The sequence below is a fragment of the Bufo bufo genome, chromosome 1 (genome assembly GCF_905171765.1).
Source record: "Bufo bufo chromosome 1, aBufBuf1.1, whole genome shotgun sequence".
Lineage (NCBI taxonomy): Eukaryota > Metazoa > Chordata > Amphibia > Anura > Bufonidae > Bufo > Bufo bufo.
Genome location: NC_053389.1, coordinates 619,845,746 through 619,872,950, shown reverse-complemented (window position 1 = coordinate 619,872,950; position 27,205 = coordinate 619,845,746). Strand labels below are relative to the sequence as shown.

Sequence of the window (27,205 nt, the reverse complement as noted above, 5' to 3'; positions counted from 1 at the left end):
TCTCCAGAACAAACCATCGACCATGATCCTGGAAATTTAAGCCATGCTCAAGTGTAGTGGATCCGCTGAAAATTTTCTGCCCAGACTTGAGGGGAGAAAATCCACAGCATATAAATTACAGCAGAAGCTGGAAATAAAATAAAAAATAAAAAAAAATATGGAAACGGACATGAGATTTTACATCTGCAGCAAGTCCATTCTTTCTTTGGATTTTACCCCATTCAACAGAGTGAAAATGCAGCAAGATGTGCATATAGCAGATGGGTTTTGCAGTGGATTTGCTGGGAAATTGATATTTTCCTGGTAGATATGGAGGTGTCCTTACAGCCAATGAAAACAAGTTCTTATCCAGATAGACAAAAGCTGGTCCTCTAGTGCCACCTACTGGATAGCTACCCTATTAGTCAATGTGCCCTTTAAAGGGGTTGTCCAGGATAAGAAAACTATGGCTGCTTTCTTACTAATAGAGCACAACTATCCATAGAAGCTGAGCTCCACTGAAGTGAATGGAGCAGAGCTGCAATACCAGGCACAACCTGCGGTGCTGTTTTTTTTGTAAGAAAGTCGCCATGATTTTCTTGTCCTGGACAACCATTTTAGACCTTGGAACAACGACTCCTGCTATGTTCACATCTGGTGAATGTTTCCGGCAGGCTGTTCTGGCACCGCCTGCTGGTGGCGTTCATGGATCCAGCACTCAACAGACCCGGTGGTCATCTAGCCACTTTCAGGCATAATTGCCGGGTTTCGCCAGACAAATATCGCTGAATATAGCGTTTTTAGTCCTGGCTGACAGCCAACAATTAGGCTGTATCATCTCTAACGAAGATGTGAATACAAAGCAAGAATATTTCCCATAAAGTAAGGATAGATGTCATTTCCTTTTTCCCCAGGAAGCATTGCCTGGCCTATAGGACCCCTTATGACAACCTGGAGGTCTCCACAAGGAAAAATGTAATTCTAACAGAACCCTTAAAAGCAAAAAAACCACCAGTTGTCTATGCTGCAGGGTCTGGTCACAAACTGATGACTCCTCTGGATGTTGTGGAGGCTACGTGCAAATCATCTGGTTGCATCGACCTCCTAAGCGGTTAGTGCGCCCTCACACGTGGCAGATCTTGTGGTAGAAAATTCTGCGACTGAAAAAAATCTCTTCCGTTCACCTTAATGGAGCTTGCAGAAATCCATGCGCTTGCTGCCCCGTTCATAGGAATGGAACGGATTTTCAGTTGCTGAATTTTCTGCCACATAGTTACATAGCTAATATGAGTCCATCACGTTCAACCAAGGGATAGGCGAGGATGCGAATCCCAGGAACCCTAACAATCCAGACCTGGTGTAACCTGATGGTCACTTACACATAGCCAATGCTATGTTGTATTATGTGAAGAAAATACTTCTACCTACCTGACCGATCGCCAGCACGTTTATACAGACATTTCCTGAGGATAACTCCTTACCTTTAGGCCTTGCCATGGAAGGCTCCCTCGTAAGAAATACATGAACATATGTCCCAGTGCCTCCAGGTCATCTCTTCGGCTTTGTTCTTAGTAGATAAAAGAAAAAGAAATGATTGTTACGTGTATATTTCACGTATAGATTATTATTCATGTAACACACTGTACGTAGAATAAAGCCGGGCTCCAGGACTCTATACCATCGTCTTCTTTTAGCACACAAGCTCAATGACCCTACCTTACCATAAATTAAGGCATTATGTTACAGAGTCTTTCCTTTCTACTAAGATGTGATACTTGAGAGCCTTGACCTGCCCTATAGGAATATTCTGTAGTGTCCCAGCTTATACCCATGAATACGGTATACAATAGAGACTCGTCTATGGAAATGCAAATGTTTCCATTGAAGTAGTGGAGGTGAGAAGCAGAGCACTGTAATAGCACCGATATAATAACATTTTACACTGTAGTTGCCATAGAAATCATACCATTATGCAATGTTCCTGTCAAACAGCTAGCAACAGAGGATAAGAGGTTTGACAATGCAAACTCTATAGCCCACGGCCAATCACAGCCTACTGTAATCAATGGCAGCAACCCCGTTATTAATCAGCAGTCACTGGCCGGAAAACCAGACAAAACCTATAAACTTACACAGGACTGCAGTTAACCCAATAATAACGCTCTGCCAGGATGCTGTCCGGCACTGTCATCACAGCTGAGAACTCCCTTCGTTTTCTCTGTGACATACGCCGATTGCCAGTAAATTTTCTTCCCTTCCACATATCTTTTTCATGCAGAAGTATTAAAGGGGTTTTCCAGTTATCATTTATCCTGGGGCTGAGTGATAAATAGTAAGTCTATGCTTTCTGGGGGTCCAAACACTGGGATCTCCAGCGAGCACAGGAAAATAGGGTCCCCAAGTCCTGGGTGAATGACATGATGGCGTGCAAGTGTGACCACTACTCGGAAGTCACACACAAGTGATGCTCACTCACACAAGGGCCTCCGATCTCATGACCCCTGGGAGTCTCAGCGGTCCGACCCGCAGCGATCATAGATTTATCATCTATCGGTCATAAATGAGTTTTCCGATAAAGAACATATGAGGGTACTTTCACACTTGGGTCAGAGGATTCCGGCAATCTGGACGCAAACGGATGCATTTGTGAGACGGATCCGGATACGTCTCACAAATACATTGCAATAACAGATCCGTCTCTCCGGTGTCATCCGGAAAAACGAATCCGGTATTAATGGATCCGGCACTAACACACTTCAAAGATCCGGCATTCCGGCAAGTGTTCAGTATTTTTGGCGGGAGAGAAAACTGCAGCATGCTGTGGTATTTTCTCCGTCCAAAAAACGTAAGAGGGACTGAAATGATGCATCCTGAATGCAATTCACTCCATTCAGAATGCATTAGGATAAAACTGAAGTGTTTTTTTTCCCAGGATTGAGCCCAGCGGATGGAACTCCATACCGGAAAACTTTAAAGGGGTTGTGCACTTTGTTTAAACTGATGATCTATCCTCTGGATAGATCATCAGCTTCTGATCTGCAGGGGTCCCAGGTGTCGGACCCCCGCCGATCAGCTGTTTGAGAAGGCAGCAGCGCTCCAGCATTCTCGCTGTTTACCGATGGCCCAGTGACGTCATGACTAGTTTCAAGTGGCCTGGGCGGGGCTAAGCTCCATTCAAGTGAACAGAGCTTAGCCCCGCCCAGGCCAGTGATACTAGTCGTGACGTCACTGGGCCGGCGCTAAACAGTGAATACACTACAGTCAGATAAATCAATTACCATTAAACCAGCTGACAAAGGTGGCGCAATAGTCATAATGGATACCTCGCTATACATTCAAGAAATACAAAGGCAATTATCAGACACCACCACCTATGAACAGGTCCAATACAATCCCACCTTTAAACTAACAAGAGACATCACCACGTTTCTAGACCATCATCTCCAATTAGGTACCATTGACAAACCCACATACACCTTTCTTCTCAACAACAATCCTATTCTCCCAGTCATTTTACATCCTACCGAAAATCCACAAAAACCTTACCCATCCACCAGGTAGACCAATTGTAGCCTCCACTGACCCTCTACTCTCACCATTATCGATGTTCCTTGAAAAAATACTTACTCCACTCGTCAAACAAACACGCTCCTTTTTACTGGATACTTCACAATTCCTATCCATTATTTCAAATCTACAAGACCTACCCCCAGCCAGTCTACTAGTGACACTAGATGTCAATAGCCTATACACTTCCATCTCACATGATAAAGGAATTGAAGCAGTTACAATACTGTTGACAACTTCTGAATTATCCCCTGCAGCAGGGACCTTCTGAATACATCTAGTAGAATTAGTACTACAACACAGTTTTTCATGTTTGGTGACAACTTCTACATCCAAAAGAAAGGGACCGCCATGGTAGCGCCACCTTATGCCAATGCCTTTATGGCCCGTTTCGAGGAAGATTGGATCTATTCCAATGACCTGTTCCAAACACATGCAATATCATGGCACAGATACATCGACGATGTATTCTGTTTATGGAGAGGCGACCACAACTCATTCTCTGCATTTCTATTACACATCAACAGTATTGACCCAGACCTGCAGTTCACAGAACACACTGATCCACAATCCATTAGTTTTCTGGATACGGTAGTTATTAAGACATCCAATGGCACAATGACCACCGATCTACATCGCAAACCAACCGACCGGAATACTCTTTTTCACTACTCCAGCTGTCATCCCCATACCACAAAACAATCCTTACCCCGTTCCCAGTTTCAAAGAGTATCTAGAATTGTCAAGGATCCCACACTTTGTAAACAACGATTGCAAGAAATGTCTAAAATTTTTTAGGATAGGGGGTATCCACTTTCCCTACTTAAACAAGAACAGTCCCTTCCCACACGCCCCGATTCCTCCTCAAACACCACTCCATCCCCTCCCCGACTCCCACTAGTTGTGACATATCAGCCTATCATGCCAAAGATCCAAACAATAATAAAAAAAAACATTGGCCATAACCAGAGATCCCAGAATTTCAGTCTCCAGTCCGCATGTGTGATAAAAGGCCACAAAATCTCAAAGACGGACTAGTGAAGGCAGATATTGGTCCTATGAAACGATCCACACTGGCACCATCCAAAACAGGTTCTTATCCATGTCTCAATTGTGCCCAATGCAACAATGTCATTAGAGGCAATAGGACCATCCACCCACACTCAGGTAAAATATACCACCCAAAAGGCTTTTTCACATGCGCATCCTCATATGTCGTTTATTTAATATGTTGCCCATGCGGCCTTGCATACGTGGGTAAAACCACCCAATGTGTACAGGACCGCATTTCCAAGCACAAGTTTAACATCCGTTGTCGCAAAACCGAACTACCAGTACCACACCACTTCATCTCGGCTAACCATCAGATCAATTCAGATTCCAAATTCTTGAACAGTAGCAGCGGCAAGACGCGGAGGAAACAGGACGGCACGTCTAAAACAACGTGAGGCCTACTGGATTTTCGAACTTAATACCTTGACACCACGTGGATTAAATAGAGACTTTGATTTTTGCATTTCCTGATCTTGCTGTTGATTCCATATTCCTGGATTTAAAGGTTTCCATTTCTCTATTCCATTATCCGATTTTTTTACTGCTTAACTTTTTGCTTTCTGTCAATGTACATGAAATGTGTTTCTCGATACAAATTTTTCCTCCCCCCTCGTTATTTTCTACAGGTGAAATGACCACTGTCAGACAGGTAGCATCACGCCATTACCATTATATGATTATATAGTACGTCAACACGCTCTGCCAGTTCCCTGTCTATACCGCAGACTCACTCTGCGCATGCGCCCGCACATGGCGTCACATGGCGACCCTCCAAAAATCAAGGAAGACCCACGGAAGAAAAAACGGTCACGGAACAACGGAAATCCGTTTTGCGAACAGCAAAAAAAAAAAAAAACGGTCGTGTGCATGAAGCCTTACACTGCTACTAACTTTGTTTTTTCAGGAACTGATTTATATGAACTCTGTTACCCATATCACAGGATTACTCCTGTCTCATTGATCTAATAATGTACTGTTTGGATTTCACAGATACCCTGCATATATCCTACCATCTCCACCTGGGATGATTGGTACCCCCTCCTAGTCTATACCGCTCTTACTCTCCATCACCAGACCATGCTGATAACATGTCGGAATGTATAATCATGTATAATTTTGGTCCGTTACGTATTACCTTTAAAAGATAGATATTCTCCGCAACCATGTCATATTGTCTACTATGTAATACGTCACCTTTATGTACCGTAACCCTTTCCATTTTCTATATATTGTTCTAAATGTTCAATTGTTTATACACCAGGCCGTGAACAAGGTCTAGGATTAGACCGAAACGTTGGCCAGATGGATAAGAAAATAATTAATGAAATAAAATAAGAAGCTAAAAGCAACTATAGAGTGCCGTGGTTTTTCCATCTATATTAGATGTACCCTCTACCACTGAGCACCACCGACTTTCTAACAAGGAGTGCCGCTCAACCCTTTTCTCAACTAAACAGTAAGAAGGCCGCGGCACTGCTGGAGCACCGCTGCCTTCTCAAACAGCTGATCAGCGGGGGTCCCAGGTGTCGGACCCCCGCCAATCAGAAGCTGATGATCTATCCAGAGGATAGATCAGTTTAAACAAAGTGCAGAACCCCTTTAACGCAAGTGTGAAAATACCCTAAGAAAATATAAAGCATTAGTCACTATGTTATCCCCTCAATGTTACTGACAGGTATTGTAGGACAACCAAACCAAAGTTTCCATCTGATAAAAAATCTCTCCTAATCATGTGATGATCACACAGGCGTTCGATCAGTTAAGAGAGCTCATAACTCAGTCCTGCCCTTTATATCCATTGTAAATAAATGAAGGTTCCTATTAAATGACAGCAAGCAGAGATGTTGAAAACAGTATGTAATCAATACAAAAAGTATATTGGAAAATGATTTAAAGGGGTTTTCCGAGATGTTTTTAACTGATGACTTGTCCTCTGGATAAGTCCTCAGTATCTGATCGGCGGAGGTCCGACACTGAGGACCTCCACTGATCAGCTGTTGGAGAAGACACAGGCTTTTCCAAGGTCCCTGGTGTCAGACCCCCACCTATCAGATACTGATGACTTATCCTTTTAACGTTTCATTATACAAGGAATTATCTTTATTTGTTGAACGCACAATACCCCCCCATGTGTATGAAACTGGGTGGTTTGAGGGCCAGACAAAACTACTTGACGTGGCCATAAAGCTCCAACAGCCGTCAGCAGACCTGAGACCTCATGCTATGCTATCCTATGTTATCTCCCTTAGTCCTGATGCACACAATCGTATGCATCATTCATGTCTTTTCTTCAACCATATGTCCGTCCTGCAGAAAATAGAACATATCCTAGAATTGGCCATAAAATGTGGACTACAGACCCATGGTCAATGGGTCTAGATGCAACACTGAAGTCATCCGTATTCTGCGGATCCGCATTTAGAACCGCAAAATACATATGGTCGTGGGCATGCGGCCTTCAGAACAAAAGATCAAGCATGTAGAAAATCTCTTATTCCCAAACAAAAAACGAATACACAGATGATTGGGCAGTAGTTTGATCGGCCTTGGTCTAACGAGTACGGCCACCTTCCGCTACTCTAAAGCATACAAACGTTTGCCACACAGGACTGGTTATTTCCAAGACAATGCTTTGGTCAATTCTCTGCTAACACACACTGTCCTGTACGTGCTATACTGAAAAGTAGTTAGCTCTAAAACAAGTGGTGTGTTGGGTTCTTTTGGGACAACTACTACAATCATTTTGTCCAATCATAAAACCAGATAGTTAATGCTATCTTTACACTGGCGTTAGAAAAGCCGGCAGCCTGTTCTGGTATAATTGGTGGCTGGAGGCCAGAAAAAAATAATAATAGCTTCATGCAGGAAAGCAGCCAGATCACTGCAGGATCCCATTGTAGTCAATAGGGTCCGGCGGTGAACGGCAGTATCTGGCAAGGTCTGATGCAGTGAAATCAGGTAGCTGGTTCCTCTGCAAGATCAGGCTACCGGATCTCAGAACGCATATGTGAACCTACCCTAGTGCCTAAAGGAAGCTTTCAGCTCAATTGTAGTACAGAAAATGCCCATAAGAGTAGTCGTCCAGCTAATGTCCACTGATGAATAATGTAGCAGGGTAGTGGATGTCCTTGTGAGAAGGGACCATTATCAAATCCAGATATCGATCTTCTATGCAGCTTTCTACTCTAGCAGCACAACTACATACAGCTTATTTCTCTTCCCTGAACCAATGAAAATAAGTGAACTAGCTGGAATTTACCGCAAACTTGTCAATTTGAAAACGCTGTAAAAATAAGTTATAAAAAAGGAGAAGGTCAACAGATTAAAGTTGCCTCACCATTATAGGTCATCCACAACATGATCCCACGATTCTAAAATATAACTTTTAATATGTATAAATAAAATAGTCAATGAATCCCTCCAAATAATAATTAATCAATCAATATAGAAAGACAAAAGAAAAAATAAATTTGAAAACTAGGGTCAGGATGATATAAGTTGTTTAATAATGGTTAGTAGTTGTTAATGAAACCTAATTAGGGAGGTAATAGCCCTATCCAGGACCCTAACTTTTTCTCCACAATTTTTGACATACCCTGTGACATAGCCTCCAACGCAGATGTGAACAGGCCCATTTATGTTTGCACAATTATAGTATATGGCAGGGATGGCCAACCTGCGGCTCTCCAGCTGTTGTAAAACTACAACTCCCTCCATGCCCTGCTGTAAGCTGAAGGCAGTCTGGGTATGCTGGGAGTTGTAGTTTTGCAACAGCTGGAGAGCCGCAGGTTGGCCATCCCTGGTATATGGGTTTGTCAAGTCATAGGTTTCTATACGTTTTTTCTGTTTACAAACGTATCCGCTTGACGAACAACAAAAACGAGATGTGAACAGGACCTTAGGCTACTTTCACACTAGCGTTAAAGTGTTCCGGTATTGGAGTTCCGTCATAGGGGCTCAATACCAGAAAAAAAATGCATCGTTTTATCCTAATGCATTCTGAATGGAAAGAAATCCGTTTAGGATGCATCAGGGTGTCTTCCGTTCCATCCCTTTTACAGTATTGAATTCCGGAACACTTGCCGGAATTCCAGATCCGGCATTATTTTCCATTGAAATGTATTAATACCGGATCCGGTACCAAGTGTTTAAGAAATTTCTGCATTGAGCAATCCGGTTTTACGGTCTGCGCATGTGCAGACCTTTAAAAATGTAAAAAATAAAAATAAATATATACCGGATCAGTTTTTCTGGATGACACCAGATTTGCATCCGGAAACAAATGATCTCCGTTTGCATGCAGACTTCTGGATCCGGCAGGCAGTTCCGGCAACGGAACTCCCTGCCGCATTCTTCTAACGCTAGTGTGAAAGTACCCCTAGACTGATTTTTTTTTTCCATATTATTTTTCCTATTTATTGATTTGCTCTATCACCTGCTGCTGGAAGATGGGACAACATTCCCTTTTCAGGCATTAAAACTTAATTTATATGGGGGGGGGGGGGGATTTCCAACACTACAACATTGGTGGTCTATCCTATGGAGAGTCCATTAATGGTGAACAGTGGAATCTGACCACAAGGAATCCTGCCGATCAGAGGAGCATTCACTTGAATGGAGATAGAGTTACATTACCAGGCACTGTCTAGCTGCTGAGCCTGTGTTAACAATGAACAGAACATGGCCTATGCTAAAGAATAAGCCTTCAATATGTGCCCCAGAATCTCCCTTTAATGGAGGGAGAAATCCCTGTATTGAACCGCTTTCACGATATAGTTACAAAAGCACTCACCTATCAAGTCATATGATAACCATAGAAGACAATGGAAACCACAACACACATCACCTGCCTTCCCAACCACAGTCAACACAAGCAGACAAGCAACAGTTCAGTAAATATGGAGAGCACAGGTCTGAAAACTGGTTCCCAGAAATATAAATACTCCGGCTTTCTCACCATAAGGCTCCATTCACACATCCGCAATTCCATTCCGCATTTTGCGGAATGGAGTTGCGGTCCCATTCATTTCTATGGGCCCGCACCTGCACTTCCGGACCCACACTTCCGATCCTGAAAAAAATAGAACATGTCCTAATCTTGTCCGCAATAGCGGACAAGAATAGGCATGTTCTCTTAGTGCCTGCAATGTGCGGTCCGCAAAATGCGGAACGCACATTGCCGCTGTCCGTGTTTTGCGGATCCGCAAAACACACACGGATGTGTGAATGGACCCTAAAATGAGTGCTTTCATGTGCCCCTGGCAGTAAATGGGCTAAGCATAAGCTAGCCAGAACCGTAGATAAAAGGAACCTTCTACGATTTAAAGCACCCCAGCCCCCAATACCTCAAGTAACTGTTAACAAGATACTTTTTCTTAATATGCAAATTAGGCCTTTGGTGCAACGAGGGTATCACCACTGCTCTTGTTGCACCCAAGCTCGACTCCTTTCTGTGGCCAGCCCCATCCCTCAGTGCTTTGCCACTGCCTGGCCCTGTCAATCAAAGCAGTGAGGAAGGGGGCGACTACAGAAAGGAGTGGAGCTTGGGTGCAAAAAGAGCAATGACGATTCCCTCATTGCACCAAAAGCCTAATTTACATATTAAGAAACGGTATCACAACTTTGGAAAGGAGTCTCATATCAACAAAAGCTAAACTGCATTTTTATCAGGTGAACCACAGCTATGTGTCTTTGCAAACAGTTTGATGGGGACAGAATCCCTTTATCTAATGAGCACTTCTATTGTGGTGTCCACAGTGCTCATTAGTATAGGACAGAAAGCCCAGGGAGCAGCCGGGATGGCACCACTAGCGCTGCGCTGACTACTTAGTGCTTTTCCTCCTCGTCCGGTGCTGGCGCTGCCTAGGTCCTTGAAGAGTACAGCTCCAGAACGGAGTGCACCTAGGCATCCAATATGACCTGACGCAGTGCAGCATTGGTGCCAGGACAGGTCTGTATACATTTGGGGTCTAATCTGACGTCTGCATGAATTTGAGAGTTGATCTGGGGTCTGCATAAATTTAGGGTCTGATATGGGGTTTAATCTGGAATCTGGGTTCTGAAGGCAATTAGGGGCTGATTTAGGGTGTACTCTGGGCTATAAAAAAAAATAAATCTGAGGGCTGTGTTAATTTTAGGGTCTGGCCTAGGGCTCTGTATTAATTCTGGGGTCTGGTTTGGAAGTCTATATTAATTTTGGGGTCAGTAATAAGAAGGGGTTGTCTAGCCATGTGACATTTATTTTTGAGAATTGAATAAACTCACACAAAAAAGTAGCAATATCCCTCACATCCCACTGTCGTCACCACTAGGGGAGCTCTTGACGTCATTCCCAAGCATAGCTGGCTGAGGCGAGTCTCAGGGGAGAGGCCCGTCAACTGGAAAAATGTTCTATGTGCGGCCCATATACACGGCCACAGGTGAGACGCCTGATTTAAAGCATAGCCCCCATTACAGAAAATTGTATATAGATAAAAAAAAGACCTCCATAGAGTGAAGATCCCGAGATATGAGGGTGATTAATTTACTTGAGCAAGGAGATTTCTAACACTATAGGCAATTACTATCTGTTGACATATCAGTTTGGAGGCGACAGGTCTAGATTTTCATGAACTGTAATCCAACTACAGACATACTTCCCATGATTCCCATAAACTAGTGTGATAAAGACATTCTCTTAAAGAGAACATGTCACCGGTATTTTGTGTATAGAGCTGAGGACATGGGTTGCTAGATGGCCGCTAGCACATCCGCAATACCCAGTCCCCATAGCTCTGTGTGCTTTTATTGTGTAAAAAACGATTTGATGCATATGCAAATTAACCTGAAATGAGTCCTGGACAGGACTCATCTCAGGTTCATTTACGTTGCTCTTTGCCACTTTATGGGTGAATAAAACGCTTTGACTTTTTGAAGAGTCCTTTGGAGTGCAGGGGTGTGGCAAGGGCAGAGAAGTGGGCAGGGTGAGCTGCAGAGACATAATGTATGTTCATTTACACCAGTTTTCTGGTGTCAATGAATCCAGAAATCTATGGCAGCTCTGAGCGGTCGTAGATTTCTTCTTAGGCACACTGACTGCAGGAGTATGCACCTAATATATGATGAGGCCGGTGCCTTCTCAAACAGCTGATCAGTGGGGGTCTTGGGTGTCAGACCCCCACCGATTAGATACTGATGACCTATCCAGGATAGATGATCAGTCCCCCTTTATTGAGGACCTGTCAGGTCCTGACAGAAGTTCAACAGGCTCCATACCTTTGCAGCTGAACGATCGCTGACATCGGTGGCGTTTTTCTTTTACTTCCAGTTTCCCCCATTTCATCACTATTGGTGCCATTAATTTTGGCAACCAACAGCACCAAACTTGTCATTGCGTTGCTCCCTCAGCCACTGACCCTGGGTGCTGGGGACAACCAACCTGACTATTCATTGGTACCGTACCAAAATGAAAAAACAACAGAGGTTGAGCACTAGAAGCTAGGTGTAAAAAAAAAGAAAGAAAAAAAACAAAAACAAAAAAAAACTTGGGAGTCAGCGATCTTTAACAGTAAAGGTATGCATACACACATCAGTGAGGACATGACAGGTACTCTAAGATTTAATTTTTCCCCTTCACGAAAAAAATTGCAAAAATGCTCACCTTTTCCTAAGTGGGTGTTTATGGACATGTATCTTGCTGTTCCAGTTAAACTCTTGTGTTCCCGATAAGGTATGTGCTTTTTGGTTTCTGGGTCTATATATTCCTTGGCCAGTCCAAAGTCAATAATGTGGATGACATGTTCTCGCTTATTCCCCTGGCGACCAATTAAGAAATTCTCTGGCTTAACGTCTCTGTAAATGAGGTTCTTAGAATGCACATATTCCATCCTTGAGATCTGAAAAAATGAAAAAGAAAATTAAACAAAACCCACACACAACTATGACTGGTTACAAGAAAAGAAAATTGTCTCAACAAGTCTGCCACTTTCACAAGCTTAGAGGGGTATTCCCATATGAGACAATAGGGGCATCTCTCTGATATGTGCAGGTAACACAGCTGGGACCCGCACCTATATCGGGAACAAAGGTGGTGACTGGAGGACCCCCACTACCAAGCACTCTCCCCACAGAATTGAATAGGAGCACACTGCGCTTGCGTGGCCACCAGTCCCATTCATTTCTATGGGCGGAAAGGGCTGAGCCAGTGCTTGAATATTTTTGGCAGCCCCATAGAAATAAATGCAGGGCAGCCACACATGCACGGTGCGCCCCTCAGGACTTTGCCAGCTGCTTTTACAAGATAGGTGCGGGTCCCACTGCTGGGACCCGCACCTATCAGACAATGGGGGGCATATCTTATCGATATGCCCCCATTGTCTGAGATGGGAATACCCCTTCAAAGGGTGACATTTCAAAACACTTTTGATGTCATAGAAACCTATCTAAACTTTAGATTGGTGTGGTCTGAGTGCTCTGTCTCTGCAAAAAAAAAAAAAAAAAAAGGAGGCTCCTTAGATTGCTATGGGCCTGTCTCAATTCCATCCTCTGCAGTGAAGTGAGAGCATGCAATGCGCACGCTCCTCTCCCCTCGTTCTAGAGTTCATGGGGGCGATAAGCAGATTTAACAGGAAACTTGCTGATCCGATACAGACGGCCTGTCCTGGAATACCCCTTTAAATGCAGACACCACTTCACACTGAAGCCCTGGCACAGGCACTTGCTTGAGAGAGCAGAATTTGCAGGACTTCATAGTCACACTACACCTTCGAGAAAAGCTCCACAAAGGGTATTAACTAGTGCTGTCATTTGTTTAGCAAGATCAAAACTGCTGACAGATCCTTACATCTCCTGTTTCGCCAACTGCCACCTTCTCATCACATTAGAAATTATAGGGGTAGTCCGCTTTTTTTAGATTGATGACCTATCCTCAGGATAGGTTATCAATAGGGAGCTCCGTACAGTATTAGAATGGATTGGCTCTGATGAGCCGAAGTTATTACTTTACGAAGTCTCTAGGAGAGGGGGGGGGGGGGGGGGGGGGGGGGGCGTTGCTCCTGCTCCTAGAGGCTTCGTTCTCCCACCTCTGGCCATGCCCTGCTACACTTGATTGACAGGGCCAGGCAGCGCTGGTCTCCTCTTGCCGGCCATGTCTGCTGTGGAAATCTCGCGCCTGCGCAGTCCTGTTCAGTATTCGGCGCAGGCGCAAGATTTCCACGGCAGAAAGGGCCAGCAAGAGGAGACCCGCGCTGCCTGGTCCTGTCAATCAAGAGTAAAAGGGTGTGGCCAGAGGTGGGAGAATGAAGCCTCTAAGAGCAGGAGCAACGCCCCCCCCCCCCCAGAGGATCATTTGCATATTATAAAAGTTATATTTTTTCTCAATAACAGCGGCACGCAGTGAGAGGGCACTAATATAGTTACATTCAGCTGACATTAGTACATCGCTAATGTCAGCCAGGTTAATAACCATTTTCCTGCTGACAGAAACCCCTTAAGCGCTTTAATTTTTTTATTTAAAAATGGAAAAATATTTAGAGAATACTGCTTTAACGCAATAGCATAAAACAGGAAAAGAAACTGGCAATCCATATGGAAAACAGCATGTAGTCTTCAAGAACAAATGATTCTTCTGCAAAGCGGTATTGGGCAGAGGTAATAGAAAAGGCCTGCTCACCAACTGAATAGCTATCATGAGCACAGTCTTCAAGGTAAAAGTCCTGTCACATAGGTCAAACAAGTCTTCTAAGCTCGGACCCAGAAGCTCCAGTACCATGGCATTGTACTTTCCACAAGGACCGAAGTAGAAAACCTGGGGAAGCCCATCAGCTGGAAAACAAGTAAACGTCAGCCACAGGAAGGAAAAACTATTACCAGATATACCTCCAGTTATTTAAGCATAAACTTACATCATTTTTTTAATGCTAATCAGCAGAATCTCATTTTTAAGCTGGTTTCACCCTGCACGGTGTTTAAAGAGGACCTGTCACCTCTCCTGACCCGTTTCAGTAACTACTTGCATTTTGCACATAAAAGTCCAGCTGGGTGTTACCAGTTGGGAAGGGTCTCCTAGCACAGTTTGACACCGATTGGATAACTGGTGACACACCAAATCTGCTAGTAATTCATTCATAACTTCTAGCAGGATTAATAAATGAATGGCACAACATAAAGCCATAAGAATAGATGGTCCAGAATCAGGAGAGGTGACGGGTCCTCTAATTGCTGTCACCACAGAAAACATGAGGAATAGGTTGGCGCTATATAAAAGATTATCATTTGCAATAAATCTTTGCTGCACTCTGTAAGTAGGGTTCCAACCTTGTTTAGGGTCCATTCACACGTCCGTTGTTTCTTTCCTGATCTGTTCCGTTTTTTGCGGAACAGATCTGGACCCATTCATTTTCAATGGGTCCTGAAAAAAACCGGACAGCTCAATGTCAGATTTTTTTTCAGGACCCATTGAAAATAAATGGGTCCAGATCTGTTCCGCAAAAAACAGAACAGATCAGGAAAGAAACAACGGACGTGTGAATGGACCCTTATAGTAATAAATACAACTTCAGCATCAGGATTTGAATCTTGATAGTAGAGATTATTATTCAAGTGTGTGACCTTTCAGCACGCAGGCCTTCCTCAGATACTATGCCGCAGTGATGAAGTAGAACAAGAAGGACGCAGCGCACACGTAAATATGTCAACTCACATGTGAAGCTTCTCGTATATACATGTGACTTTACATATTTACGTGTGCGCTGCGTCCTTGTTCTACTTCATCACTGCGGCATAGTAACTGAGGAAGGCCTGCGTGCCGAAAGGTCACACACTTGAATAATAATCTCTACTATCAAGATTCAAATCCTGATGCTGCAGTTGTAAAGATCATCATCATCATCTCAACCAAAAGGCCTGTTGCAGATCTGACTATGACTTGATGTATGGACAGCGAGCGGAGCTGCAGGTTGAACACTAACGCATAAATATCCAAAGTGTCTGGGTACCTTAAGAATATCGATTAGTAAGTCAATGATAAAGGGGTTGTCCAGGTCAACAATAAAGCGATTGTCTAGAAAAACATGGCTGATTTATTCCAAAAACAGCGCCACACTTGTCCATGGGATGTGTCTGGTATTGCAGCTGAGCTCCATTGAAGACCTGTGGACAGGTGTGGTGCTGAAAGCAGACATCTTTTTCTAATCCTGGCCATTAGTTGGCAACCAGTGTCACAACCACAGTACAAGCTAGAAAACGGGTTCAATTTACTAAAAAGGACATCTATACCATAATTAAAAAATTGCAGAATACATGCCTAATCGTAACTATTTAAAGGACATAGAGGCAGTGTACAGTACACTAGTACAGAAGGAAGAATTTGGACCACTGATTTACATGTTCTAACGTTCTAACTATGCTAGCGTACAGTATACACAGACAAAAGTACAGTACATAGCTATCAGAGAGATACCATCGTGAGGCCAGCATTCCCCAAAATTGTTTCTGAACAGCTGAGGAAACATAAGGAGTAAATAACTATTGCACAGATTTCATCTCAAAACGTATTTTCCTCTAATGAGCTACTATAAAGAACAAGATATAGGTCTTCAGTGGATAAAATGTCTACAGGGGATAGGCCATCAATATCAGATCGGCAGGGTCCAACTCCCAGAACCCCCGCTGATCGGCTGTTTAAAGGGTTTATGGTGCTCATCTCAAGTGAACAGGAAAAGGTATAATTGCACTGCACCGCCGCTACAATGTAGACCGCGTGCAGATAAACAATAAAGAGGACGCAGCGCTCACACAAGCGCCATAGCCTCTTTAAACAGCTGACCATTCGGGGTCCAGAGTGTGTTTTTTTTATCCCCTTTAAACAGATTTTATTTTTTTTTGCAAGAGGGGGGTTTATTAGAGAACCCCTTAAACTCAAAAATAGCTCACATTAGAGGATGCAGAGAGTGCCACAAGTAACCACAAATTTCCAAATAAGGCTGGTTTCACACGAGCAAGTGTCACGCTCCGGACTTGCGGTGCAGCACCAGTCCTGAACTTCAAGCACTGCCGGGGTGGCATAGCATTATATTGATTTATGATGCTATGTAACCCTTAGAGGTCTGGAATGTACTGGAAAAAACTGACAAAATGCTGTCAGTGTTATCTAATACATTCCAGAACTGAAAGGGCTACAAAGCATCATAAATCAATATAATTCTACGACCCTGGCAGTGTTGGGAGTTCAGGACGGGGGCAGCATTGCGAGTCTGGAGAGTGACGTTCACTCGTGTGAAACCAGCCTAAAATTCAGAATAATTTAAAGGGTTTTTAGTGCAAACTATACTAAGGATTTAAAGGCCATGTACACCTTTAGGGGCAATTTTTTTTTATCTTGCATTGTACTAATTTTAAAACTATAAATCATTTTTATAAATGGTCTTTATAAAAAATATTGAGCCCTTTTTCTGTACAGGTCAGAGAGGCTGTAGTAGCAGGAGCTGAATTATCTCTATACTCAGTCAGCCAGCTCACCTTAGGGCTCCTTATCTCTGCTCTCTGACAATATTAACACTCATTATAGCTCAGTTCTTATCTTACTGGTAAGAAAGTGGCTTAAGGCGTGTTTACAGACAGATGTGTGCCTTCCAGACAGCCGGCTGCTTGTTCAGTGAAGGAGACTGCACATTTGCATGCAGCGATCTCATCCCCATACAGAATCTGTGTTTCTGGGCAGTAGATCGCTGTTTAGGCTCCATTCACATGTCCGCAAATGGGTCCGCATCCGTTCCGCGATTTTGGACCCATTAATTTTCTATGGGGACGGAATGGATGCGGACAGCACACAGTGTGCTGTCAGCATCCGCATTTGCGGAGCGCGGCCCCGATCTTCAGGTCCGCAGCTCCGCAAAAGATAGAACATGTCCTATTCTTGTCCGCAGCTTGCGGACAAGAATAGGCTTTTCTATAGGGGTGCCGGGCGGGTGTGTTGCGGATCCGCAACACACCACGGACGTGTGAATGGAGCCTTAGACAGCACAATCTGCTGCCCAGGAACGATGATTGGAGTGCCTGCATGAGTGACAGGATCACCCAATGAACGAATATTTCGCTTATTCATCGGATGATTGGCGGCACATTTAGAGGTCCAGATTATTGGGAATGAGCGTTTGCAGGAACCGTCGTTCATGATAATCTGGCCAATTATTGGTGCGTGTAAATCCACCTTTAAATAGGTGTTTATGACCTCTTAGAAAATTAGAGATAAGGTTTATTAGATGACCGGCACAAAGTGAAAGTAAAAAGTACGATTCACACAGCTAGACAGTTAACCCTTTGTGATAGAACGCCTCAACATTTTTAATAAAGACCAATTAAAAATATATATTTTTAGCTTAAAATGAGTAAAACGCAATCATAAAAAATTGCCTCTGTGAGAGACGGAATTTGTATTACAGTTTTCAAATATACCTATGAACTCAGTTGAAGATGCTGAAACCACTCCTATCAGGTTAAGGAGCCAATAGTCTCTTCTTAAGGAACACCCCTTTTGTGATGTCATGTCTGCTATTTAAGTCAATGTAATGTGAATAAAGTGCGCCTCTTCTACCATGGCTCAGGGAAGATGAGAAGATGCTTTCATGAAACCACCTAGTGCAGGGGTAGGCAACCTCCGGCTCCCAGCTGTTGTGAAACTACAAATTCCAGCATGCTCCATTCATTTCTATGAGAGTTCTTAGAAGAGCAGAGCAAGTATGCATGCTGGGAGTTGTAGTTTCACAACAGCTGGGAGCCGGAGGTTGCCTACCCCTGTGTGTCTGGTCTCATTATAAGGCCTCATGCACACGGCCGTGTTCCGCGGCCGAGAGCGGTCCGTGGTAACCCGGCCGGGATTCCTTCTGACAGCAGGAACGCACGGCGTCATAGCAACCAATGACGCCGTGCGCTCCTGCTGTCAGAAGGAATCCCGGCCGGGTTACCACGGACCGTTCTCGGCCGCAGAAGACGGCCGTGTGCATGAGGCCTAAAGCAGTATGGTGTACACATACTTATACTTCTAATTGATTTGGCACCACACAAAGAAGAAGCGCATGAATTGCACTGACACCTCTGAAGGTGCACGTAGCCTTTAATTATTGATTTATTTATTTTTTACCTGTACTCCCTAGTTGCTTGTAAAACCGATATTCCAGATGAAGCTGAGGAGCACGAGATTTAATTGGTTCCTGGGGGAAGAAAAGGGAAAAAAAATAAAAAATTTAAAAAAGGAAAATATTAAAAAACAAGCTTTACAACCAACACGTTTTGGGACACAAATCAGTGTGGTTAAACAATTGTCCACATAAGGACCAATTAGAAGTGTAGCATCTATAGGCTAACCAACAAGGCAAATCATGCATGTAATAGCAGTGGTCTCCTCTAGCGAGCAGGGGATTGCAGGGAAGCAGCTCTTCCCCCTCGACAATCGACTGCTCTATCTGCCCGTGTAAGTGCCTTTAGAATAATATATAACTGCAGTAAAGTGATCTGTACAGACCAAGAAGTGGCATCTATTATTAGGCTTGAGGGGTGAGTGCGAAAACTGCAGGAATTTATGGATTGTGTTTAAATATTGATATGGACATGGAAAATTCTAAATATCATACATTCTTTAGAAATTTGTTAAACCTAAAAATGTGATTTAAACAATAGGTCATTTTTGAAGACATAAGACATATTCCCTTTAGGTCCATCTGCGCTAGAACAGTGCATGCAGTCAATACACTCTGCACAGAGGCGGACCCCCGACTGCTGTGCAACTCATCAATAGTAATTGGGATTAGGAATCAAGATCAGGTAAAACAGAACCACCAAGCACTCCGTAGTGCTTCCATGCCTCTGTTCCGCACCGCAGCTCCAGATTGCGGACACATTCAAGTGAATAGGTCCGCATCTGTGATGCGGGGAGCACGCGGCCGGTGGCCGCATATTGCGGACCCGCTGTTTGCGGGCTGCAATACAGCCACGGCAGTGTGCATGAGGCCTTAAAGGGGTTATCCGAGTTAGGAAAAAAAATATAGCACTGAAAATCTGATATATAACTGAGCTAAGCAAGTTTTATGCAAAAAAATATATATATATATTTTTCCTCATTTCCCTGGTTCTTTTCTGGCCCTTTGTTTACTTGCAATAAAAACAATCTCTGCCCCTCCCCCTGCTCTGCTAAGGGAGTGAATACAAGTGCTGCCCTGAGTGACATGTCTGCCTGCTGGGAGACTCTGCAGCATGTTGTATGTGTAGGACTACAAGTCCCAGCTGTATAATGACACTGCTAAGGGAGTGGATACAAGAGCTGCCCTGAGTGCTGGGAGACTCTGCAGCATGTTGTATGTGTAGGACTACAAGTCCCAGCTGTATACTGACACTGCTAAGGGAGTGGATACAAGAGCTGCCCTGAGTGACATGTCTGCCTGCTGGGAGACTCTGCAGCATGTTGTATGTGTAGAACTACAAGTCCCAGCTGTATAATGACACTGCTAAGGGAGAGAATACAAGAGCTGCCCTGAGTGCTGGGAGACTCTGCAGCATGTTGTATGTGTAGGACTACAAGTCCCAGCTGTATACTGACACTGCTAAGGGAGTGGATACAAGAGCTGCCCTGAGTGACATGTCTGCCTGCTGGGAGACTCTGCAGCATGTTGTATGTGTAGAACTACAAGTCCCAGCTGTATAATGACACTGCTAAGGGAGAGAATACAAGAGCTGCCCTGAGTGCTGGGAGACTCTGCAGCATGTTGTATGTGTAGGACTACAAGTCCCAGCTGTATAATGACACTGCTAATACACACAGGATCTTCCCCCTACCTTTTTGTGTAATGCTCTCTCTAGTATGTCAGATCATGTGCCCAGCATTGTCTCCTCACTGCCTGCAGAGCTGTGCAGCTGAAGGGGTTTAGATTCCTAGGATAGAGCACACAGCCAGCAGTGAAGGGGGCGTGGCCAGCACAGTGACATCTCGTTTACAGGCTTGTAAATGACCTTTGTCAGAGCAGGGAGAGAAGCTGACATCACAGGTTATGTGACCCTCAGTGAAATCTGAGAAACCAGGCATTGGAGATAGTGAGTGAATTGGAAAGCTGTTACATTTGCTTAATTAGGAACATAGAAAGAACAAAAAAATAACTCGGATAACCCCTTTAATGACTTCCTTTTAGGTCCTCCATAGCAAGTCCGCTGGTTGGCATTATAGACATGGGTGGAGTATCCTCTACCCCAAAAGTTCTTTCAACCTTTTTACATGACTATTGTTAAAAGGCATTAACATTTTAAATTTTGATGATTTAAATTTTCCATGTATTCCGTATATTTAAAATAAAAAAGATACAATCTTGCAGTTTTCGCACTGGACACTATGCCTAATTGGCGCCACCTTTTGTTTTATACAGATCACTTTACTACAACTCATTCTAATCCTGCCTGTAATGATATCACCTATGTGTATAGATAAGACAGGATCCTCCATTCACAATAGGCGATTGTCACATCTTATCTATTCTTTCCTTGTACAATGACCTCTGCACAGGTCATGGCTACAAAACTCTGCCATAGAAGTCAATGAGGTCCCTTCCTGACCGTTGCGTCATGGGGCTGCCATAATGCAATTTTATTAATGCTTTCTAAACGCTGTTAAGAACAGCTCAGGTAAGATGGCTGCCCCCATAATCACGTACAGAAAAAAAAATATACCGTATATATAAATAACGCTACAAAAAAAAAAAAAAAGAAGGATGGTGTTTCTATTTGGTTTTAACTGGCAGATAACATTTTTGGTGACATTTTCTTTACGTTTCAGTAATTTTGTTTTAGACCAATAATCCTAAAAAAAGAGGAAGATACTTACTACGTGGGCATAGTATGCTCCTGGAAGAAGTGCACACTAGTGGCTAGTTTTTCATGTAACCATCTATGCTTTAAAAGATCCCTTCAATCATGTAGTTCTCACATTGGCCACTAAGGCTACTTTCACACTTGCAGCAGAGTGATCCGGCAAGCAGTTCCGTCGCCGGAACTGCCTGCCGGATCCGGCAAAGCATATGCCAACTGATGGCATTTGTAAGACTGATCAGGATGCTGATCAGTCTGAAAAATGCCTGGTCTGAAAAATGCATTGCAATACCGTCTTTCATTGCAATCAGTCTTTCTGGTGTCATCCGGAAAAATGGACCAGGCATTTATTTTTTTCATGCGCAGACCAGAAGGACGGATCCAGCATTCTGGTATTTTGAATGCCGGATCTGGCACTAATACATTCCTATGGAAAAAAATACGGGATCCGGCATTCAGGCAAGTGTTCCGTTTTTTTGGCCGGAGATAAAACCGTAGCATGCTGTGGTTTTATCTTTGTTATGATCAGTCAAAAAAACTGAACTGAAGACATCCTGATGCATCCTGATCGGATTGCTCTCCATTCAGAATGCATGGGGATATGCCTGATCAGTTCTTTTTCCAGTATAGAGCCCCTAGGATAGAACTCTATGCCGGAAAAGAAAAACGCTAGTGTGAAAGTACCCTAAGCCTAATAGGCTGACACCTCCTTGTCTGTGGAGATCACTTCTCACTGAATACTTTGACAGGTTGATAAATTCTCTCCCAAAATTTTGTATGTGGATGAGATTGGTTTAGCTCTCACGTGCACCACAATGTAATTGCACATTGCTGGTGTGGTGTAAATGTATGGAGCAGACTTATCAGCTGAACCCGCTCTATATGCTAAAAGGGGCCAACTGTGTACAGCTGGCATCCGACTGCAATGACTAAGATTGGAGATATGTAAGAAAAAAGTTGAAGAGCAGCACACAAATAAAGACTGGTGCAATACCTTGAAACAGATTACGGACCGGGTCTTGTTAGATATGTACAAAAAGAGAGCCAAGGCAGCACTCAAATATTCGTGAAAAACAGTGGGTGTTTTATTAACCCATGTGGTAACAGCAACGTTTCAGCTCACTCCATGGAGCCTTTGTCAAGCCTCCAATTAAGATTGGAGATAGCTCTAATCCTGATCACTTAACCCTTCAGATGCCGTGGTCAATAGTGACAATGGCATCTGAGCAGTTAGAGCGAGGGGGCTACCTTTGTCCTCAGACTAGAGCTCCCACGTTGAAACCATAGGGCTCCAATCAGTCTTATGGTAGCCTGGGGCCACAGCTAACTGCCTGTTTAGCCTTTCTTGCGGCAGAGCTTAATAGGAAGCCCGTAAAAGTCCCACAGACTCCAAAAAGGTATACTATTGCAGTCTATGGTATAAGCAATCAGTGGATTACATGTTCAAATCCTCTAAGAGAACTAAAAATTACAGATAATTAATACGTTTTATTAAAAAAAATAACCACCAAAACATAAAAAAATAAAAATCATCCCCATTTCCGATACAAAAATAAATACTTTTAAAAAAAAAAAAAAATTTAAAGTAGTAAAACACTATATAAATTTGGTATTGTTGTTATGCCTTATGTAGACATCCATATTTTGCATCTGTGTCTGATCCACACATTTTTTTGTGGATTACACATGGACCCATTTCATTTCTATGGGTGCGCAGCAAAAAAAATAAAAAAAGTCTGCATCCGTATGTCCATTCCACAAATAGATATCCTATTCTTGTCACAAGAATAGTGCTTTCTATTGATGGGAGTGAGAAAAATGCAGATTGTACACAGATCTATTGTGGCCTCAAGGTTTGCAGACTGCAATATGAACAGTTGTGTACATAAAGCCTAATTATACTGCCCCACAGAATAAGGTCATCATGTCATATTTTTAGCCAACACCGAGGCAAAAACAAAACCCGAAAAACATTGGAGACAAAGAACTGTTTTCCAATACAAAAATAAAATATATATTACTGCCATTAAAAATACAGCATTTTTGCCTTTGCAGTTTGTCCTATATTTCCTTGTAACTATGTTGTATGCTTTTTATTTATTTTTAAACACAATTAAAATGATCCGTTTCAAAATCAAATGCTTTTAATTGATGTTTTCAAATATAGCAATGGTACAGATCAAATACAAGTACAAAGCAGAAAACATTGAACAGTGTCCCCCATCCCAATACATGCAAACAGCATCCTCACTATTCCCATCTCCTATTGTGTGCAGTCGAATGCCCCGACACTGGCTAGGGACGCCTACCTACCACTGAAGACACTGAAACCCACTGTGTATCCAGCATCCACACCCTCACCAACACCAGAGACGGCAATCCTGGGATTGTTAACCGGTATTCCCATTGCTTCCAACTGCCAGCAGTATTTAGTGATTCAGCTTAGGACACGCCCCAGTGACCCCACTAAGACAATATTCATGCCGTCACGGACATTTTTAGGTTGTTTTTTATGAACTTTAAAAAAAAAAACCTTATGCATCACACCAGCCTGACCAGCGGGCACATGCGATTAGCTCAATAGAGCCCTTCTGGTGACAGGTTCCCTTTAAAACGGATAAAAATTATGAAAATTCTAAGGCTCCATTCACATATGCGCAATTCCATTCCGTATTTTGTGGAACGGAATTGCGGACCCATTCATTTCTATGGGGTCGCACGATGTGCGGGCCCCGATCCGGAAATGTGGATCCGCGCTTCCGAGTCCGCATTTCCGTTCCCGAAAAAAAATAGAACATGCCCTATTCTTGTCCGCAATTGTGGACAAGAACAGGCATATTCTATTAGTGTCCGCAAAATGCGGAACGCACATTGCCGCTGTCTGTGTTTTGCGGATGCGCAAAACACACACGGATGTGTGAATGGACCCCAACACTCGGCTTCTTAGAAGTTCTAGTGAAGGGTTTTTCCTTAGGATTGGTCATCCCTCACTAGGAAGGTAAGAAAGTATGAAGGTGCTGCATGATAATGGAAGATGCCGTAAGATCAATATAAGATTTGCTTACAAAGGAGTAAACCTGGAGAAAAGTGATATTTATACGGTCTATCTCTGGAAGAAGCCAGACAAGGGTGCTGCCCACCTCACAGCATCCAAGTAACCTGTGAACCAGGAAGCCAGCCATAGTTTATACATGTGCTCCACAGCAGGAAAAGGAAGGAAGCAGGGGTTTAGGTCAGGAAACTGAAGACAAACGTAGTCCTGGCAAGAGCACAAACATGACTGCCATATACTCACCAGTTTAATTGCCACATATTCATTTGTGTAAAGATTCTTGCCTGAAGGAGAAAGAACAAAGAATTACACACTTGTAGGACCGTCACCCTGACAATCTTGCTACTTCCCACTCCTTTGACTCTTGCAGATCGTAATTTGCACAAGTACCAAGAAAAATGTTTCAATTTCAGAGAAGTATAAAAAGGAAGGAAATACAAATGTACACAATCTGCTAAAGTGATACATAAAAAATTTAAGGCTTCTTTGTTGAAGGTCACATGCAGTGGGAATAGAGATTTAGGTCTTTTCAATCTAAAATGACAGACAATATAGCAGCAATGTAATTTCAGAATATGGCAAAGCTAATACCATTCACACCTACGTATGGAAACGTTCCAACCATTTACTACACATTAACTATATACAGTACTGTGTGGGGGGGATACAATAGTGTTATTTGCCATCAAAACAGCATCAATTCTTCTAGGTACACTTGCAGTTTTTGAAGAACAGGGATGTTGTTCCAGACATCTTGGAGCACTAATCATAGATCTTCTGTGAACGTAGGCTTGCTTAAATCCTTCTGTCTCATCATGTAATCTCAGAAAGACTCAATGATGTTTACATCAGGGCTCTGTGGGGCCTTATCACTTCCAGGACTTGTTCTTCTTTACTCTGAAGATAGTTCTAGACACTGGCTGAATACATTTGGAGCCAGACACCTCCCTGATGACACCGCATGATTGAAAGGTTTCTGTCTGAAATTCTCTGCATTGAGGACACCATTAGTTAATCCCCAACTCCATTTGCTGTAACGCAGCTACACATTTGCAAGGAACTTCCACCATGCTTGACTTTTGCCTACAGACACTCCTTATTGTATCTCTCCAGCCCTTCAGCAAACTGCCTTTTATTACGGCCAAATTTCACATTTTGACTCATCAGTCAAGAGCACCTGCTGACATTTTTCTGCACCCCAGGTCCTAAGTTTTCATGCACAGTTGGGTCACTTTACCTCCTTTCCAAGTCAAAGCTATGGCTTTCTGGCTGCAGTACTTCCATGAAGAACACTCATGACCAGGCTTCTTCAAACAGAAGATGTGCGTATCTTGGTTTCACTGGTTTCCTTCAGTTCTGAGCTTATGGGACTGCTGGGCATCTTCCAATTTAGAAGGAAAGTAAGCGAGATGTGTCTTTCATCTGCTGCACTAAGTTTCCTTGGCCAACCACCGAGACTACGGTTTTCAACCTTGCCTGTTTATACAGCACATCTTGACACCCCAGTCTGCTTTGAAATCAGACCTTGCTGATACAGTAGACCTACCTTATGTCTTGTTGCAGTGGATGTTACATCTGAAGTCGCTTAGTTCAAAACTCTGGGTAAATACATCCATCTCCGTACAGTATTAAAATGTATGGGCTCCAATGAGCTCTAGTTATTTAGTCACGCGTAACTTCATTGAATAAGTTCGGTATTTGATTTTTAAAGTGTAACTCTGTTCGGATTCAAGTTTTGAAGTGGCTTTTCACTTTAAAAATCAAATACTGAACTTATTCAACGCACGACTTTGTGAATACATAACTTTGGATCATCAAAGTCCATACATTTTAATAGTGTAAGGAGACTGATCTCCATACAGTATTACCGTATTTTTTGCTTTATCTGACGCACTCCCCCCCCCCCCCCCCCAAAAGTGGGGGGGGGAAATGTCCGTGCGTCTTATAAAACGAATACTAGTGAGCGCTTCCATTATGGAAGTGCTCACTAGTATGTATTAGGAGCGGGAAGCGAAGAGCCGCAAGCGCAGGTAATATTTACCCTCCCTGGTCTGCGCCACGGCTCCTCTTCAGCTGTCGCGCTCCCATCTTTCTGGCCTGCGCTGCACTGTCCTGACCCCGTACAGCGTCAGGACGTAGTGCGCGCATTATGACCTGACGATGCACGCAGTCATGTGACAGTGCAGCGCAGGACAGGTAAGATGATTTTTTTCATTTTAGTCAGGTCTGGCGCTACTGATGGGCTAATCTCAGGTCTTATAAGGCTCCGAGTGGGCTGATGAGGTCTGATGAAAAATATTTTTTCTTATTTTTCTACTCTAAAATATGGGGTGCGTCTTATCATCGGGTGCGTCTCATAAAGCAAAAAATACGGTAATCCAAACAGTCTACCACATCCTCACCTTTTTAGCAGAGTTTCTGTTTCAGTTAAAAACCTTGTTTTAACCTTCATATGAAAATCTCCATCGCCAGGTTTGGTATGATTTGTTAATACCTAAGTGTAAATGCACACATTCAGGATTTATGTGCTGAGAATTGCACACCAACCATGCCGTTCTGACCTAGCCGTTTAGGATTTGTTGGAAGCAGTGGTCATACAAGGGCACATCACATGGCGAACAGGCTCCGGACGGAAAAGACAGACCACCAATAGAGAAGATCGATTGATCCAGGGATGAGCACAAGCAGCTCCCACAGTTTTGTGGTGGTACCTTTATTACACATCCCTGT

The 27,205-nt window shown here is 43.3% G+C and overlaps 1 protein-coding gene across 3 annotated transcripts in view; it reads right to left on the bottom strand.

The window, feature by feature from the left end:
* The window catches only part of CSNK1G1 (casein kinase 1 gamma 1), a 79,017-nt gene that overhangs the window by 28,413 nt on the left and 23,399 nt on the right, over positions 1–27,205 (bottom strand). For all 3 annotated transcript variants that reach the window (XM_040413767.1, XM_040413768.1, XM_040413769.1), the window contains exons 3-7: positions 24,719–24,759; positions 18,716–18,785; positions 14,249–14,400; positions 12,239–12,473; positions 1,461–1,546 (exon numbers count right to left, since the gene is read on the bottom strand). In XM_040413767.1, the coding sequence (XP_040269701.1) occupies positions 1,461–1,546; positions 12,239–12,473; positions 14,249–14,400; positions 18,716–18,785; positions 24,719–24,759 (584 nt within the window). The remainder of the gene's footprint in view (positions 1–1,460; positions 1,547–12,238; positions 12,474–14,248; positions 14,401–18,715; positions 18,786–24,718; positions 24,760–27,205) is intronic.